General features: G+C 42.1%; 1 protein-coding gene across 5 annotated transcripts in view; it reads left to right on the forward strand.

Moving 5' to 3' along the window:
- tns2a (tensin 2a) overlaps window positions 1-19246 on the forward strand; it is a 57336-nt gene that overhangs the window by 14212 nt on the left and 23878 nt on the right. For all 5 annotated transcript variants that reach the window (XM_020635325.3, XM_020635323.3, XM_020635324.3 and 2 more), the window contains exons 2-3: window positions 5945-6050; window positions 6302-6339. In XM_020635325.3, coding sequence (XP_020490981.1) covers window positions 5945-6050; window positions 6302-6339 — 144 coding nt within the window. The remainder of the gene's footprint in view (window positions 1-5944; window positions 6051-6301; window positions 6340-19246) is intronic.

The following is a 19246-nucleotide window of genomic DNA, read 5'->3' on the forward strand; positions in this document are numbered from 1 at the left end:
GTTGTAGATGGAGGTGGGGTCTTTGCTGTCACACACCAGGGGGAAGGGGGGGGGGGAGACACTGGGACTGGAAGAGGAAAAGAGGGAAGGCTGTGTGTTTCCACTGGCTGTCTGCAGGGATCCCTGTCTGCACGTGAGTGAGTGTTTGTGTGCACAGTTCGACTTCCTCCGGTCTCAGGTAGCTGTTTACAACTTTTCTGTGGAAATGTAGGCAAGTCCCAGCTGGTCGAGGATTTGTAGCTTGAATGGTCAGATGTACCTGAAAGGTTTGTCACAATACCAGAATTTTTAGTTTCGTTATGATTCTAGTAAAAATCAAACCATATCAATACTGGTTTTGATACCACAGCAAAAAAAGGAAGTCCTATAGACACATAGTATTGGGTTATTTCTTGTTTTCAGTAAGCAAAATTTGCACATTGCCTAACTTGCATTTGCATCTTTCGATATTGAAACGCTGCCAACGTATTGGCCAATTCAGACTGTGCTCTTTTTTTCACTCAAAGCAGCTTTTGCTTTTCATCGATCATACAAATAACAGAGATTGCATCATTAAAAAAAGAATGGTATCAAAAAGTGATGAAGTATCTTAGATTTTAAGAACCTTAGTACCGTGCCTTTCAATTACTGCTAACCAAATCTGTGTGGTCGTGGAAATGTGCATCTTCAGTGTGCTGGAATATTTTCATGCATTCATTTCGAGCTAAATAGAAAAAAAAACGTGTTTTTCCACATCAGTTTGGTTTTGTGACTACAGACTAACACGTGTTTTACCAGAGAGAGATGCATTGAATCCATTACAGTGGTGACAGTAACGAGTGTCTCGGGGACCGGGCTCAGTATCACAGGTTGTGTTTAGCTCTCATTCCCTCAGACTCCTCCAGCTGTTTTCTGTTTCCCTGTGTTGTAATCCTCCTCAGAGTTGTAAAAACTCCTTCACTGTGGTTTCCTTCGCTGGACTCCCAAGTTGAGCAGACTAGTGCAGTGTTTTAAAGAGCGTTTGTAATGAACAGTGTGCACAGTAATGCTGTCTTTTATTAAGCTGATCATAAAGTATTAAGTTCCACCCTGATTAAGGACGGAGGTCCTGTACTTTTCAGCTGCTTTCTTTAAGAGAGACGATTTATTTCTGGCTATAATTACATAGGTAAGCGTTTGGTACTTAACTGGGCTTTAGCCAATGTAAATGAAATGTGAAATTGTACTTTTTTTATAGCTTCCATATTTAATTGCTATTTACAACATCACAAGCTATCTAACTCTGAAAAGAGTGTGAAGAAGTTCAAGTTATTGTTTAGGTTTTAGGTGTATGGTAGCCTGTAAATGAAACATATTACTGCTGTACAAACATTTTAATAGACTACACATTTTGGAAAAGAAAATCATCAATTGTTTTATGGTTTGGTCACAACTGAACTACTGATATTATACTTACTGTGATAAGAATTGTGAAGGTGTGACTCTAACGCTGGGACAGGGTTGGAACATTTAAACTTCTTTGTCTTCCTGCCACTGTGGCTGGTGGATTCAAAACTAACCAGATATCTTTTATTTGACCGGCCACTTTATTTGAATAGGCAGGTAACGTATAATAGCCTACAACAAGGCTTATTGTATTCAAGAGATAGGTCGTTTTAGAAAAGCAAATGTTTAAGAAAACTCCCACATGCTCTTTGTCTCGCTCATAAACAGAAAGTTTCAGTTATTTGAGTTGATTATTTTGAGTCAGCGTTGCAGCCATGTCCTCAAAGGTTGATTTATCTGCAACTAATTCTGGACTGAGAGGTAAGATAATCAGTGTATTGTCTTGAAAGTATATGAGCTATGCTGAGAGTCATCACATTCATGAAGGTTTCTGCTGGAAAGTGAAAAGAGTTTCATTTTGTGACAACACAATCGCATGTCAGGGGATACTCAACTCGTGCGTGCATGAGACAATAGAAAGAGGTTTTAACTCATGGTGTGTGTGTTCAGCTCTCAGGAGGATGGAGCTTTTCTTACTGAATCTGTGCACTTTGAAGTTTCCTTTCTCTCCTGTGTTTTTTTATTTTCAGACGATTGAGTTGTGTTAAGTTGCTGCTGCTGAAAGAACCCATGACATATAATCACTGGGGACTTTCATTGTGAAGAAGTTGTTATAAATAAAAAGTGTGTATCATTGAATTAACTGAGCTTTAACGGGGCTTCGATAAGAAGGGATGCGCAGTATTTTTAGCGGCTTCAGTGACCACAAGTCTCTGCATTTAGCCGTTTCTTTGAATCATCTTGGACTTAACACAATCGAGACATCAGTTTAAAGACACATTCAGCAGGTGGACCTGTTGTATTGGAGATGCAAACCTAAGCTGTGGTAAACTCAAGTGACAGTATCATGCACCCAGATCCTCCAAAAATCCTCCCTCGGGGTCTGCGTACTCTCATGCCAATTCCATTTGCTAGCCATTAACAGGCTTTTGAATGAATCAGCTGGCTCAACAGATGAAGTTATGACAGTTTTCATGGTGGTTAATGTTGAGCGCCTCTCCTCCTTAAAGTGAGATTTGGTCTACTTCATTAACAATATAAGAAAGGAATTTCAAACCTCAAAGAAAGTGAAGTAAGTTCAAACTCATTAAACATCTGAACTCGTGGGGATAAAGGTGGTCGCTCCATCCGCTTGGCCAGTCATGTTTTACAGGAAAAGTCAATCTATCGTGGTTTTTTTGAGTAAAATTTCCACATCTGCATTTGTATGCCTTCATTGAACAGCCAAATTTAGATGGCTGTCAGGAAACCGGGGGGAGAAAGAAAGATGTGGGATTACATGCAACAAAGATTCCTGGCTTGATGCAAACCGGAGACATTGAGGTTCATGGTCAGCGCCTTAACTCAGGCCACCAGGACGTTTCATGAACATCGCCTAGTTTGGATCCAGTCCCCTCACATGAACCACTGCATTGCAGCATACATCTGAGTGAGTCCATAGGAGACCTTTTATAGCATCCAGTAGCAGCGATGCATCCCTGCCTGACCATGATTGCCTGTGGGTGGATTATATCGAGGTCTTGATTGTGTCTGAAACTGGAAGAATGCTACAAACCTCTCATCTAAGTGTTTATCTCTCTGCCCACACCACCACTGTGGTTCAGCTGACAGGTTGCTGTTTTATTTAAACTGGCCCATGTGTACATACTCCTGCATGGTCACACACACACATCCTTTACTTTGAGATTATTGCACAATTTTCCGAGACTGAGAATGAGGGAATATTTCAGTCTGAATCCACAAATATGCACGAGAAGTTTGGCGTTCTTTTATGACTGTGTGTGTCCAAGTCTGCATGGTCAGTAGGCATGCATGTCAAGCAGAGCTAATGAGCAAGGAATACACGGGGTAATTAAATTGGTCATGAGGAGAAGGAGCTTGTTATGTTGAGGGTTTAGGAAAGGGTGGACTTGGAGTCAGTAAAGAGAGCCAAATTAAGTATGCGTGGAAACATGATCACGATAAGATAACATGAGGTCTGAAGAACCTTTTTTTTTTTTTTACTGTGAGAAAATGAAACAAGGCTGAATCACGCCAGACCAAAATAGAAATGATTTAAAAGGATTACAATATTTCCAAAAGAAAACGACTGCACAAGAGGGACATCAGTCCCCCGACCACAACTCATTACGTAACTCACATCAGCCCTGAAGCCACCCAGCCTGTGCACCTCCACCATCCATGTTGCTGTGGTTGTAGTACACTTGCAGAGGAGCAGGCCAGCAGCCGCTGAACACTGGCAGAGGGTGATGCCAGGCAGGCAGCTGTCCAAACACTGTCCAGTCCCTGGAGTGGAGTCAGAGCGGCAGAATCATGGAAAAAGTGTGCAAACAGCACCTTTTCTTTGTTACCAAGGAGGAAAAGCATACACAGAGGGGACAAAAACACTGTTTCACTTTGATTAGGGAAACGTGAATATGTAGATGCATTTGTAGCATTTAGCTTTACTCACCCCTTGATAGTGTGTGTCTGTGTGTTGGTGTTTGTTTGCAGTCAAATTTGAGTGAATAAAAACTACAATCATGGTCACAGTCACTTTTTCTCAATTGATTATCTTGTATGTATATTTTGGGACACATAATTTGAATATACTCCCAGTTTGAAGTGAGTCATGATAATGCTGTAGGCTTGGAGTTACCAGACAGCGCATTTGTTCAACATACGTGCGTTAGTTGTTAAGTGAAAGCTCCTGTGAGACAGGCAGGTTATAAAACAGACATAAACTAATACTGATGTATTTTTATGACAAGACAGCAAACAACAGCATCAGCAAGATGAATGATTATTTACTTCAAACACATTTTTATGCCTGTATCTGCAAAAGATGATTTACATTCCGCTGCAGAAAGTCTTTTTGTTTTTCCATTGCCATTTTTTAAAAGACAGCAGGATGAGATTTTCTGTTTAAAAAAGTCCTCTATGACATGTTCAGGATAAAATCAGCAAAGAGACAAGAGGTTCTGGTTTGTCCACAGGGGTCGTTAAAATTACCCAAAATCCCTCACAGGAGCTTTCTGAAAATGTGACATGTGATGTGAAAATGCGGTGGATGTCCAGAGGGGCTGTGAGCAGAGTGCTACATGTTAGCCAAGTTTTTAAGTTTGGATTTCTCCAGTGTTGTTTTTAATTTTCCAGAGTTTTCTTTGTGGATGTCAAACGATCTGCAGAGGTCTCCTGGTCTCCAACACAAGCAACCCTGACGATTGAAGCAGATTCATGTCATAATGATGTGTTTTATATTGCACTCTGGTGATGCTTTGCAGGCTGTGAGCAGACCTCTGGTTACTTTACTCCTGATACACATGGCCAAAAGTTCATTTTGTTAACTTGTTTAGTTCAAAACGACCAGGATGACCTAGACTGTGGCTTGGGTTGGATTAGAACAGTAAGAAAGTAGTGAGCTGTAAACGTTATATTATCCAACAGAAGGGCTGGAAAATTGTGACAGTTGCTATTTTTGCTGCATGATGTACAGTATGTGTTTATCATCATACTGACCATACATTTTTATCCATGTCATGAATCATATCGTTTAATCCCCCAGAGCTGAAACAGAGAATCATATCCCGCTCCAAATCCCTCATTTCTAACAAGATACCAGAAGTTTTTCTAGTGTATGATGAATGCTCACCATGACACTGCACAACTTCTCCCTCTACTGTTTCCATCTTCCCTTCATGCACTCATGCTTATAACCACGCTCAGCCATCCCCATACTTAGCCCATAGTTTGTAAATGTTCTCATGTTCAAAGAGTCACGTCATGCCCAGTCATCTGTGGATCTGATCCCATGTTGGGGAAACCAAGAGGGGCTGAGCGGGAATAGCAACCACAATCCCAAACACTGACTTACATACTAGCACACATGCTAAGGCCCAGTTTAAGACATGAAATAAAATAAAGATTTTTTCACTCTCATGTTGAGAATTGGACCAACATGTTTGCTCTTTTATATCTTTTCCCAAACCATTACACCCATTCAAACACAGTGAGGATTATAGTGCGGTTTGAGCGGGCACCACAAGGATTATTACTGGAAAGTTACACAACCAGAACCGAAGTTCAAGAGGCAAATGGAGAACAGAATAAGTGTCGGATGATGTGGAGTTGTGCACTCTTTCACACAGCTGTACACTCTGGTCTGCTCAGGTTAAAGCTGACAACTCTAATCTCCTGACATCGTTCCAGCCCGCTAAACCATTACTTTGTTTTCTTCTTTCCTTTCCGTGGAAAGAGTCGGGGAAGTCCAGTTTCTTTTGTGCGTCTTGTTTTCATCCTGTCAGAAGTGTGAAGAGGGACAACACACAACATGCAACATCTGCCAAGTCAAACTCTTGGATGAAGGTCGTACAAGGATCATTGTTTCTGAAAATGTTCTGTCGTGTAACCTCTGGTCCTGTTCTCTCGTGTGTGTTTGCAGGGGGGGAAGGGGGAGCCCCACGTCTTCAAGGAGAAGACCTTCAAGAAGAAGCGACAGTGCGGCGTGTGTCGTCAGAACATCGACAACATCGGCTCCTTCTGCAGAGGTAAATGTTGCAAACATGTTCACGTGTTGTCTTTAGTGTTGCTCTTTATTCACTGATGAATACATTACTTTGAACGACCAATAGGAACATAGTTAGCAATGTCATGACAGGCTGGAATGATAACAGGATTTGGAATCGGTCTAAAAAGAATGAATTTAAGGCAGCACATACCTATTGATTTAAGGTATTCATCTTGCCTTCTGTTTCTTTCCTCTCTCTTTCCTTTTCTCCTTTTTCTCTTTTTCTCATAGTATGCAAGACAGCGACCCACAGGAAGTGTGAGGCCAAGGTAAGAACACAAATACATTATATTAATGCTCCTGTGAGGAGTTGTATAGCTGGTTATTTATACTTGTAATTATACAACCTAAGCCCCTTTCACACATGTACTCCGGACCACTTCTAGAAGGTTTCAGGACCCTGAAATCTTACTGAGTTACTCTTTCACACATGGGAATCACAGCAGGAGATTTACCTGTCAGGCCGGAGGGTTGGCTGGTCTTAGGGGGCAGGGAATGACATAAAAAGGAGGCTCTGGGAGTCACAGTGTAACATTTATAACATATCCAAGATGGAGGACGAAACAACAAAATCCAACACTGTGATATAACGTTTTTTTTGCGTTATAACAACATTGTGTAATTGCATATATTTACAGTATCAAGAAAGATAATTACTGGGGGGCCTCTCAGGAAAGAGGTCTTTATCACTGCATGAAGAGCAGGATTTCTGTCAGTCATCGTCACCGTAGATTGGCATTTAAAGTTGGAGTGAAAATGTGGTCCCTTATGTTCACAAATGCAGACCATGAGGAAAGTATGGACATTTTCAGAAGTGCATATTTGAAAGGGGCTCTGCAAAAGCAAACTAGTAAATCAGCATCAAGACTGAAGATTTCTATTGTGTTAAACAAGGGGATTGACAGCATGCTACAGTTGAGCTTTGTTTACATTTTGCACTGCTATGATTTACAATGGAAGATTTGCTTACCTGGTAAGAGACAGCGGGAAGGTTTTTTTTTTTGTGACAGAATATCTCTCTGCATGTGCAGGGCGAGATATAGATTTACCACTTTGGGTTTCCTGGATTGACACAAAATGAAAGTTCTTCCCAGCGGTTTTGAGTAAATCATTTGGTAGTGATTCCTTTACTTACATAAATTATTGACATTGTGAGAACTCGGTTAACTGTGCAGGCGTCTCCTGCCACCACTATGACCCGACTAATTCAAGGTTAAGCCCAGATGCTGACCCTCTAATCTTGCTTGGCCTCTAGGGATAAACTTTCCTTTTCATCAATACTCAGTGGTAATGCACTTGACTGTATGGATCGTAAAGATTTACCGATGTGAGTTGTTCTGCCGTTGGTCTGCCAGTGAGGTGTAAAATGATACAGGACAGTGGCTGCATGAGGGCAGGAGTCTTGAGATCTTGGCTAACATGAAGGTTGCTCGGTTACATTCCTCAAACCGAGCTGCAGCCCTGGCTCGAACCCCACACTGCTGCCTCTGTGAAAGGCTCATTGATGGATGGGATGGTATAATGAATAGACAGAGGGATGCAGAGGGGGAGAATGCCAACCCATGGGCAAAGTAAAGAAGAGGAGGTCAATGCTGAGGCCAGAGGAGCCTTGGCAAGCATGAGGACGAAGGAAAGAAAGCCAAAGGAGAAGGCATGTGGCAAAGAGGAGGCATGGCTCCATCCTCCTGTCTTTTATCTGAGACAGCCTTGAGGATCAGTTCAGAGATGAAAGGAGGGCTTTCAAACAGCACATGTAATAAAAAAAAGTCAAACTAGGCTTTTCGGTGAAACTTGTGATATGAGTTGTGTGTTTTTTCAATCCCTGCTTGGATTGAACATGCGGGTCAGCCTCTACTGCATGTTTGCAACGAGCTACAGTCAGCTAACGTACTGGAAACAGCTCGCCTTGCTCTCTGTTTTCATGCTTAAATTAAACAGAAAGGAGCAGGATATCATTTTGTTTGACAGCCCTACTGTAAGTGTCTGATGTGTTGTTGTTGACTGGCTTTAGCCGGGAGATATCCATCAGTGCTGCCCAGGAAGGGAGAGGTCAGATAAGGGAGGGTGTGTTGGTCTGGCTGCTGTATCCATCTCAGCTGTTATCTAACCCTGTATAAAGAGAAGACGGCATCAATCAGACGTACTGTGAATTTAAAGAAGCATACTTTTTAAGTGACGAGAGAAACATGTCTTATTTATAGACAATAACAGATCCCAGCTGTCTGGCTGCTAATTAGCTTTAGCTTCTTTTTTTTTTTTAGCAGCTGTTCTTACCTGTGTAACAAGTGTGATCAGTTCAAGGTGTTTCCTTACTTGAACTACATTCACATTTGGAAGTTATTACACATAACCTTGAGTGTGAGCTACCTCCACCCTCCTTGTTTGCGTGTTTACCATTTTGGTGTGTGTTTATGTGCACGCACACATCTGGAGGTCTTGCCCTCTATCATCTGTTCAACATCCTGTTCTCCTTAGGTTTCGATTTTACATCTTCACCCGAGCGCGGCATTGCTGTAAACTTTGTGACACATTTTCTCATTTAAACAACGTCCAGTATGAGCCAGCGAGTGCGCCCCCAGGTCTCTGGGAAAACCCTCACATAATTCTGACATTTCCCGCATGGAGAGAATATTTGGTGGTTAGAACATGGACAAGTCATGTTTTTGTTGTTGCTTGGTTGCATTCTGTCACTTTGTTCTCGACTTTTTCGCCTGCAGCTGACCCATCTCCACGCTATAAAAAAAACACACAGAGACTATCTTTACTGTCTATCTCACACACACACACACACACACACACACACACACACACACACACACACACAAACACACAGAGGGCAATAAACAGATTTTTTTCCAGCATGTTCTTCTCTCAGAGAACAGTTCCTCCTTATCTCTGATCCCAAGTGGAAAATTGAGTCCACGGGGAATCAGGGGCATGGAGGGGAGGGGAGGGGAGGGGAGGGGAGGGGAGGGGAGGGTGTGGGGTGGGGGGAAAGTAACGAGGGCCCATGGGCATGAAGATGGAGAGGAGGTTTTGGAGGGAAACAGAGGAGAGGGAGGGGAGTTAGAGAAACAGTGGGAGGAGGAAGGATTAAAATTAGTGAAATGCAGTCCGTGACAACTTGACTGGCCTGTCAGTTTAATTAGGCAAGAAGGGGTATTTCCGCTGGTCGAAGGAGAATACTCCATATGCTCAGCTCTCAGACTGAGTGATACAGGAGAACACACATTTATATGGAATCACACAGGATTACATAAAAAATGCCTATTTGTGATGATGATGACGATGATGCTGCAGCTAGGCCAAGTCCATGTTTGGATTCATTCTTAAGCTGCTTTGTGCCCACCTCGCCAAAATGTATACATTAAAGCAACAGTATGTAACTCGATGTAAAAGTAAAACAACTTATAACAAGGAGAATAGCGTCTCCCCCATGTCCACAGATCGCCCTGGTTCTCTCAATACTGTTTGATACAATGGCTGAAGTTAAGAGACAGAAGAAGCTAAGAAGAGAAAAAGAGAGAGTGACCGAGCAAGAAGCAGAGTGTGCAACCCTGCAGATTGTGACTGTTTTCAGTTTCATCGTTGTCTCATGTTTAGCAGATTTACCGGGTGCAGAAAGACCTCTAACCCAAGTTCTGTCTCAGGTTTGCATAGGAATAAATACATAAATCCATTTTACACCAAAAGGTGTCACAACGTGCTGTAGATGCTAGCAGAGTCATTTGGGCAAGATACGATAATATTACTGTACTTTGTCAGTCGCGCCCCCCCCCCCACCTGATTGTCAACAAATGCACGTTGTCTGTGATGGGGAGCCATAACAGCTCTGTGTTTTATAAGAGTGCAATTGCAATCAGAAACCTTCATTTGCAAAAGTGCACCAAACAGGATTCTCACATAATGTTGCTTTACAGCTCAGAACCTGGAGTTCTCTGATGACAAGATGAAATGTTCCCTCATCATTCTCCATTTTATTGTTTTTATTTCCTGTACTTTTAAACATATCTTTGAACATGACTTACTTCTTGCTAGAAATACAAAAAGAGGGACCATAATGTGCAAAGGTCTGCAGTTGTTTCTTGACTCTTTTTGACAGTTAGCGCGACTCTTTATATCAGTGACTGACACTAAAAGATATAATGTTTTTTTACTGTCCTGACAGGAAACACGTCTGAATGATAAGCCATTACATAGTTGGTGTATGTTGGCAGAGCAGAGCTGTGTATCACTGTAATTACAATCCCTGCCTCCCCTCTGTGTATCAGGACTCCTGCTCCTGTCCCGTCCTTATCCACTGAAAAAATGTTTTACATTAACTGTTTGCACCGTCTGGTCCTCTTTACAAGAAGAGGATGTACAGTCTAGTACAGATAGATGGAGCGGAAATGGGGGAGGATGCGGGGATAAGAGGAAGAGCAACATGACCCCCGATGTTTCTCTGACATGAAAGCCTTTCATCAGGACAGTTGTGGTTTGAGTTCTGCTCCCCTCCCCTTCTCTTTATTTCTCTTCCAGAAATGACAGAAAAACAGAGAGAGAAACAGAAAGTCTGCAAATGACTTATTAATCTAATGATGTTTCAACCCTTTTGTTTACTGGAGCCATTCTCCTTAAGGCCACAGGGCTTAAGTTTGATTTATTTTCTGGCTAACGGACACAAAACAAAGGATGTGATGAGAAGATGGAATGATGAAATGTTGTGTTTCCCGACATGAAGCTCAACATGACAGCTGACCCAACAAGCCCCCCCAATCCCACTGACTTCCTGTCAAATAGGAACCTCATGGTCACATAACTTCCTGCTTGTTGCTATAGGAATATGTCACTCGTTACATTTAAAACATGTCAGCTTTATATTTTCTTTCTGCTGTTTTCAGTGTCCAGGTTAGCTGTTAAAGATTCATTCAAACTGTTTATTTCAAACTTTCTACTGAATCACTTTATCTGGAGTGGAAACATTGAACAAAAAATGAAGTTTTGCAGGATCTGTGTGGCATCCATTTGAGCAGTCTTGTGTCAGATTTTTGTGGTCAGACCTCTGGTTCTCGTCCTGCAGACCTTGCACTTCACCAAATCCTCATGGATTCAGCGTGAGTCATGCAGGATAACGAGATCCAACTGTATCATTTGAACATTTCAGAGGCTATGACTGTCTCTCCTGTCTAAAGGAGTCGCCCACTTTATCACAGACAGCTCTGGTAATTGCCTAGATAGGCTGGTGTGTTTTGAGTTTAAGCTGTGTGTGCATGTTTAGGTGTGTGTGTGTGTGTGTGTGTGTGTGTGCATGTTTAGGTGCGTGTGTGTGTGTGTGTGTGTGTGTGTGTGTGTGTGTGTGTGTGTGTGTGTGTGTGTAGAATTAAAGGAACGAGTGGGTGAGGGATGTTGATGAGAGTTAAAACCATAAGCATGACAGCCAACGTAGCCAAGTTGGGACTCTGCCAGGCCAAGCATGTGTGTGTGTGTGTGTACCATCGGGGGCATAAGCCGCACTAATTGGCTGGTGGGTTTGTTCTGTCTTAACAGGAAGAGGCCTTTTGGATATCTCTCTAACCAGGGGTCTTTAGGAGTGACACAGACTGAGTCACAGATTTTTAGGATTGTAAGAAAAGTGAACAGTTCAAATGCTTGTGTTTGGGGGCACTGGTGGCCTAGTGGTCAGTTTGCAAGCCCCAAGGCTATAGTCCTCAAAGTTAGCATCCCGGGTTCAAGTCTGACGTGGCTTCATTCCCGCATGTCATTTTGCACTCTCTCTCCCTGTTTCCAACTCGCTCCCCTGTCCTGTCTCACTAATGAAGGCATAACATAACCCCCCCCCCACCCCAAAACAAAAAGAAAAAGCCTTTGTTGTCACTACATGATGATGCAGACCTTTAACTCACTGAGGGAGGCTTGACACTGAAATGCGTCACAGTTTGTTTAAAGGTCTAAATGAATGTTTTTTTGTTCCTTCCTCGATAGAAAAGTCAATAAACCTACTTGGATAAGAAGATACTTTTCCAAATAAAGTCTGATAGCAGACTCACATGGCTTATCATCTGACCCTCGCTGCATCCATTAGAATCATTATATGACACACTCGACAGCATTTAACATGGTTCAATACAAAAGATATTTAAAACTTTTCCCAAAAAGAAAACAGCGGAAATAAAAGAACGGAAAAGAAAAGGCCAGTGAGGAAGTGCAAGAAACTGCAGTTTCTTGATTGTCCACTAGAGGCTGGCTGTAAAAGCAGAGGAATCCTCAATAGGTCCCATATTAAAAAATTTTACAGCACAAATACAAACATGCTTACAGGCTGCTACAGCAGGGGGCAGCTTCAAATCATCACTTTTGATGATATTAAGGCTAAGGGTTATTCAGAAATTTGCATAATTAGAGGTTCAGCTGGGATGACTGACATGTGTTCATTGCGGAGCCAGGAGACTAAAGCCTGCTTCCACTCCATCTCTAGAATGATCAAAAGTTAGTTGAAGTTAGCATTTCCAATATGGCAACCGCCAACATTCGGTTTAAAAAGCCTCTTCAGAAACCAATGGTTGACGTCACTGAGGCAGAGGCTACATCCATGTTCTGTACAGTCTATACAAGTGTTCCTGAGGACCTCTCACAATCTTTCTTCAGAACATTACTGCTAAGGAAACTACACTTTGAAATGATCCAATAGTTGAATCCCTCTAAAGGTGCTTATTCATGCCTATTTCACACTTCTTAGTTGTTCATTTTAAAAGTTTGCTGGACAGCTGAAGAAAATGATCAGATTTAAAGAAAAAAAGGTATAGGAGGAAAAATGAAAACTGTCACCTCAGTGTTGTCTTGTTTCTGAGCTGTGGTGTTCTGCAGAGGATAATTGGCTATATTCAAACAGCTGACAAGACATAAGAATGTAAATACATTTTTGTGCACACAGTAAATACTGCTCTGGTTGGAGCATGCTTCAAATATAGAAAGAGGAGGGGCCTTGTGCTTGTGGGAATTGTATCTGTGCCTTCTTATCAACCGGATAGATGACAGAGATGCATTTGAGGGAAGCTCCACCACAGGGAGATCTGTAATGATGCCTTCTGTTGGTTTGTTCACAAGGGACTTTTTCCATTGTTGATGTCTCATCCAGGCCCTTGACTTCCTGCTGTGTTTACATGCTCACGTTTATTTTTGTCCATCTTTGAGCTCTCTGCCCGTGTTTGGCTTGGGAAGATGGTGAAGTTGAATGCATGAGAACACAACTGAGGCTCTCTACATGTACCAAGAGACTCTTTGTAAAAGCAACACGTGTGCATTCCTGTTTGTGTTTTCCCTCTGTATAGCTCTATGAGGGTTAACCCTAGCCCTCATGTGTGTGTAGTCAAAACCCCATAACAGGGAATTTCATACTACTCGGTCATTAAAGCTCCACCGCAGGGACCCATGTGACCCGTGATATCTACGGCCTCCCTCTCAGCAGCCTGGAGCAAAAATATGAAACAGCAACAGACAGAGTCCCTTTTCTTTCCTTTTTGGGGTCAGAAGAAAGTGTGGGAACAAGAGACAAAGAGTGAGCGAGGGAAACATGTGCTGAAGAGTGAGAAATGTGAAAAGAAAGGAAAACTCTCAAAGGCTTTGTTAGCTGGCCTCACAACCAGAAAACTATACGGGACCCCTCTGCAAAGTCCAGAGGATACAAGTGTTTCACCTGTGGGTGTTGTTTTTACTTAGTTGTGGCCTTGAAGTCCCCTCATGTTAGGCTGGGTGCTCTCTGGTTTTCTCATGAAGTCCACCTTGTCATGATTAAGAGGCATTAGACATGTCGGGTCCAGTGTAGTTATAAAGCTAAGCCAGGTAACTCTCAAAAACTGCTGCTAAATGAGTCCTGCAGGTTTGGGCAAAGGAGAGACCATCTGGAGTTTTTTTTGACCGCCAGACATACATGAAACAGTCTCAAGGTTTTGTTTCAGATATTTCAGTGTATGGGCTTCATAAAGCATGGGGTTTAAACTCTGATTTTGCCTTGTCAGAACTTTGACACTTGGACTTCTGACAGGAATACAACACAGCAAAAGCAATAATACAATCTATAATAAAACATCTATTTGATTTCTCTTTTGGTGAAATTCCAGCAGAACTGCGATAAAGACACAGTTTTGAAATCATTTATTGCTTATTATGAATGAAAGAGCAGATTTATATAAAAATGATGGATTTACGGTCCTGAGGGAGAGAAGTGGGGATATAGGGGAGTTAGGGTTGAGGGATGAGGGGGTAAGGGATCAAAGCAGGAGGGTTTAGAGATGAGGGGATAAGGGAAGAAATTGGAGTCCAGGTCGGATGGATGAAGGAGTACAGTGTTGGACCAGTTTAAACTGGTGGCAGGAAGTCATGAAGGAGCCAGAAGATTTGAGACTACTCTGGATTAGGGTTCCTCTTGGCTCCAGGAGCGGAGCTGTAATGGGTACTGTATTCAGATGGAAAATGTGTGCTTATATACATTTTGTGCTGGATGAGTTAAAAACGTGTATTTAGTCAGAGTTTGGTTACTTTTAAAAGTAGGTCATAACTTTACGAGATTCCTGCCATTGGAAAGCAACTCGTTATGTCGCTCAGTTCAACATATTGGGGATATTTCCACACAGTGAATGCTGTCTCATCCTCCGTTATGCTACTTTAATTAGCCAGCTACATATGCACACTGACACAACTGTAGGTTAACTCCCCACAGCTACCTGCCAAGAAGCAGGAGTGAAATAGACACAGTGCAAATAATTAGGAGAGAAAGGAAATAAGTCAGTAATGGATTACTTTTTGGAGCCATTTTCAAAATAACGGACTACTTGACTTGTAGAGCTTCCTCGATACATTACTCATTCCAACAAAAAAGTAAACCAAGTACTCATGTAAAGACTTAATTTAGGACTTCACAGACTTTATAATGTGTTAGCTCCTACATTTACCTTGTTGAAGGACTTAGACTTAAATCTTTATTAATCATGCATGTGCAGTAAAAGCCCATCATTGTCAGGGTAAGGTGACTATTGCTTCTAACAAACAGAGTATTTCAAGTTGTGAGAGCACTGAGGGGGGTATGTACAAAATGCAAATTCCTGAAATATATCAGGGCCAGAAATTATCTTGAAAATTTTCAGGTATTTTTTGTGTGAAAAGGGCCTCAGTCATTTTAGAATATCTATCATTTTAAGAGATGAAATTGCTTCACCAACACTTCCGATCAGGCCTTTTTCAAGCATGTTTATCAAAGTGGGCGAGTGCAAAGACAATATTGTCAACCCACTTTAACCTCAAGTGCTGAAGACCACTGTTGAATTCATGTGAAATTGCCCATTTTAGAGGATGTGATAGCTGACCCTCACTCCGTCCTTACACAGTTCCAAAATTCATGTGAATGTTTTTGTTGACACCAAATTTCTTCTTTCTGGCTTGATTGTAATAGGCCTGGAAAGGTTTTTTAAACGCACATTCAAATGCCTCATCTTATATCTCACAGGACCTTGACCTATGAAATAAAACAGTTGTATGTTTTCAAGTTCTAGCATATAGCTCCAAATCTTGAGCAGTCGTCTGTAAAGGGCGGTGTGGGGTTTGTGGTATTTTGAATATATATATATATATTTTTTAAGATTTATTTTGGGCTTTTCGTGCCTTTAATGCAGAGAGAGGACAGTGGATAGAGTCGGAAACCAGGGAGAGAGAGTGGGGAATGACATGTGGAAAGGGGCCACGGGTGGAAGCGAACCCGGGCCTACTGCTTGAGATGAGAGTCTCAATACATGGGATGTGTGCCCTAACCATTGCGCCACCAGCGCGCCCCAGTATTTTGAATATTTAGTTTTCCCTTCACACCTGCATGTGAGGGATAGAAGTCGTTTTTACCACAATATGTGTTTCAACAGTATGAACAATAAATTAAGCAAAGATGTCCCCTCTCTGTTCCCCAAACAAAAGGCTTAACCAAGTTTTCCAATTAATGAAAATGATTTATTACAATAATCAAGTGCAACAATAACTGATCAAAAGAAAATAATGACTCAGGGTGACTACTGTTCCACTGCCAAACAAAGAACTGCCAAATCAAAGTCTTGATTGAACACAAGATTTAAACCAAGTGTTGTCACCAAGGCACTCATTTCTCACAAATCACAATTTAACAAATGTTGGAGGCTGAGGACTGAACGGTGCTGAGGGAAGACCCGGTCTTTTTTGAATGGTAGGATGTTGACACTGAACCAATCCGACTGACGCACACTCCCTTGAAGGACCCACACCTCCAGCTATTGAGCCCTTTCAACCTGCGGACCAAAAGACAAACATCCACACACACAACAGAGCCCACACTCGCACTCAAACTCGCGAAACAGGATAACGACCACCGATCCACAACACAGACAGAGCACTCACTCAGCACACATAAACACAATACACAGAATTCACACACACAGAAAATGTTTCAGGGCTGTAACAATAGTCATGTTGATTATGTGTCTCTTTTGTTGAGTCAGTTGTCTGAACTTCATACCTGTTACATCACTGTCATCAGAGGAAATCTTTTCCTCTGGGGTCATTTTGCTGTAAGATACTACTTAGATTTGTCCTGTGTAGTCCCAGTGTATGCCTGCAGCTCTTTCACTGATGATGGTGAAGATGAAAGCACACAGGGTCACGGCCAGACTCGTCTTTCACTGCTGATTTGTTGCAGCTTTCATCAGAGCTCTCTGATTGGCTCTCCCAAGGGGTCCTTAGGAATGGGAACGCTATTAAGCCTTGGGCTAACCATTAAAGGAAATGCTGCATGAGTGCTGTGATCATATGTGACCAAGGACCACATGGCTTCTGATCTCACCAATGTAGCGACTAGCACATGTTGGCATGTTTTCTCAGTGAACTACAAAGTGTTGTGTGTGGTGTAATAGGCTGGTGCGGGTGAAGAGACAAAGACTTTTGGGGCAAGTTAAAAAAGAGCTCAAGGTTTAGCTGATTAGATCACAGAGTCAGAGAGTGCAATGAGGATTTCCATAATGCTACTTGATTCTACTGTGCGTAATGTAATGGTGTAATTTGAGTTACTTTAGGTAAATGTGTTGGTTGTCTTGGTATGAACTATACACTTAATATACACTGCTCATAGTTAACACCAAGTCATTTAAACTTCAGGTATATAAATCTGTCCATTTAGGAAGCACAAGTGATTGTGAACCAATCTCACTTGCTTTGGTGCAAATGAAAGTGACAACAGGTGCAATGGAAAGGCAAAACCACCCGTTAAAATGGAATGGTTCTACATATGGTGGAAGGTTTACTCTCCTGACTGATAGTTTTATGTTCTGATAGTGTCCTTGTCATTAATGGTAGCATGAGGTCGTACCTGCAGCCCAATCAGGTTGTGCAAGGGGGGGAAGGATGGCACATCCATACATGCAGTCACAAGAAGGTTTGCTGCGTCTCCCTTCACAGTCTCAAGAGCACTGAGGAGATAACAGCAGACCAGAAGTTACATGAGGAGAGCTGGACAGGGCTGTAGAAGGGTATCATCCCAACAGCAGGACCAGTATCTGCAGGCAGCCGGTGTGCTGAGTGACCAATCTGTCGAAAAACAGGTTGGCATGAGCGCCCAATGTCCTGTAGTCCTGTATGATCTCTTGACATTTACAATACTTAAGTAATGACCATAAATAGCAGATGATTGACGATACGATAAGATAGAACTTAATTAATCCCGAAGAAGATTCTTGTGCCAGGTTGCTCTAACATTACAGTACAAAATATGAGCATCAAATACACAATTAAAAAGTGTATATTAGAGTATTAAGAAGTCAGGCCTAAAGTCAGACATCATTGACAGAAGTATTTTCAGTGATATTTAGAGGTAAAAGTTCCCTAAATATCTTTTGTCCTTTTTCTCTATCATACACTGTATTCACACACATGCTGGCTCTCACAAACACTCCTCTCACACACCAGCTTCTCACACTAACAGCATACCAAGGCAGCTACCTCACCCCCTAGTTATCCTTCCCAGAGCACACAGCTCTTAAGCCATGCGTTTAGCGGAGAGAGCTGTGCATTATCCATTAGCCATGCTTCTTCTGGCTTTGATGGATCAAAGAGCATGTAAAGAGCTGGAGGAGCCGGGCCACTGCAGCAGAGACAAAACCAGCAGAGAGGAAGAGGACAGAGGGATGGCAGATGGAGATGGAGAGAGGAGGTCAGGGAAGAAAAGAAGGGGTGGGTTACGGGGCTAAAAGCTCTGTGAGTGTCACCAGCTGGACACTTGAGAGCAGGCAGCAAAGGGCGACAATTTAAGGAGAGTCAAAGAGAAACTATATAGAGAACACTCTTAAGAAAACATTTATGATTCTTTTTATTAGATTGGGAACTCTGCAGCCATACTCTTCTATTTTAGATTTTTTTCTGAGAACATATCAGCACCTGAGTTCAGATCAAGTTAGAACAAGGTTCTCATCGGTCTTTTGTAAAGGTATTTAGTTTCTGATGGTCACATGGAATGAAACCTGTGGCCTGCCAGTTGCAAGACATTTCACATGCAGGGGACCATGAAGACATGAGAACAACAGGGAGGTTCAGAAGGAAGAAGAAAAATAGAAGAAAGCCAGGTAACAAAGTAAAAAGGTTAGAGGAAGACAACCAAGAGAGAGTTTTGTGAGAAGGCAATTTAAAAAGGAGGAAAAGAAAGGGGAAGAAAGTAATGCCATCGAAGGCGAAGGAGGTGGAGAGGATAAACACAGGCTGATTACGGGAGAAAATTGGAACGAGAGACGAGAACAAAAGTTATTTAAAAGAGAGGAACAGGGTTAGACGGCCGGAAAGGTACAGAGGTCGGGAAACAAAAACAGAAGCAAGGAAGTAAACAGAACAAGATTTGGAAGAAAGATTGATGACGTAACTAAGGAGGAAAAAAGAGAAAGCTCACAATGAGCAATTTATTATAAACAGGGCAGTGTTTCAATCCTAAAGATCTTCCTCGGTCTCAGCTTAGGAGAAAAACAGAATAAGTAACAAGTTGTAATGGAGGGAACAAGGATGAACATTTTAGGAAGGAGAAAAGAGGAGACGAGGAAGGGAGAAATTATCTTACAAATAGAGAGAGGGAATCAGATGAAATTGAAAGAAGGCGAGGGGTATGAGAAGAGAAGGAGAGGACTGGGTGGAGGTCCATTAGCAGGA

The sequence above is a fragment of the Labrus bergylta genome, chromosome 12 (genome assembly GCF_963930695.1).
Source record: "Labrus bergylta chromosome 12, fLabBer1.1, whole genome shotgun sequence".
NCBI classification, from domain to species: domain Eukaryota; kingdom Metazoa; phylum Chordata; class Actinopteri; order Labriformes; family Labridae; genus Labrus; species Labrus bergylta.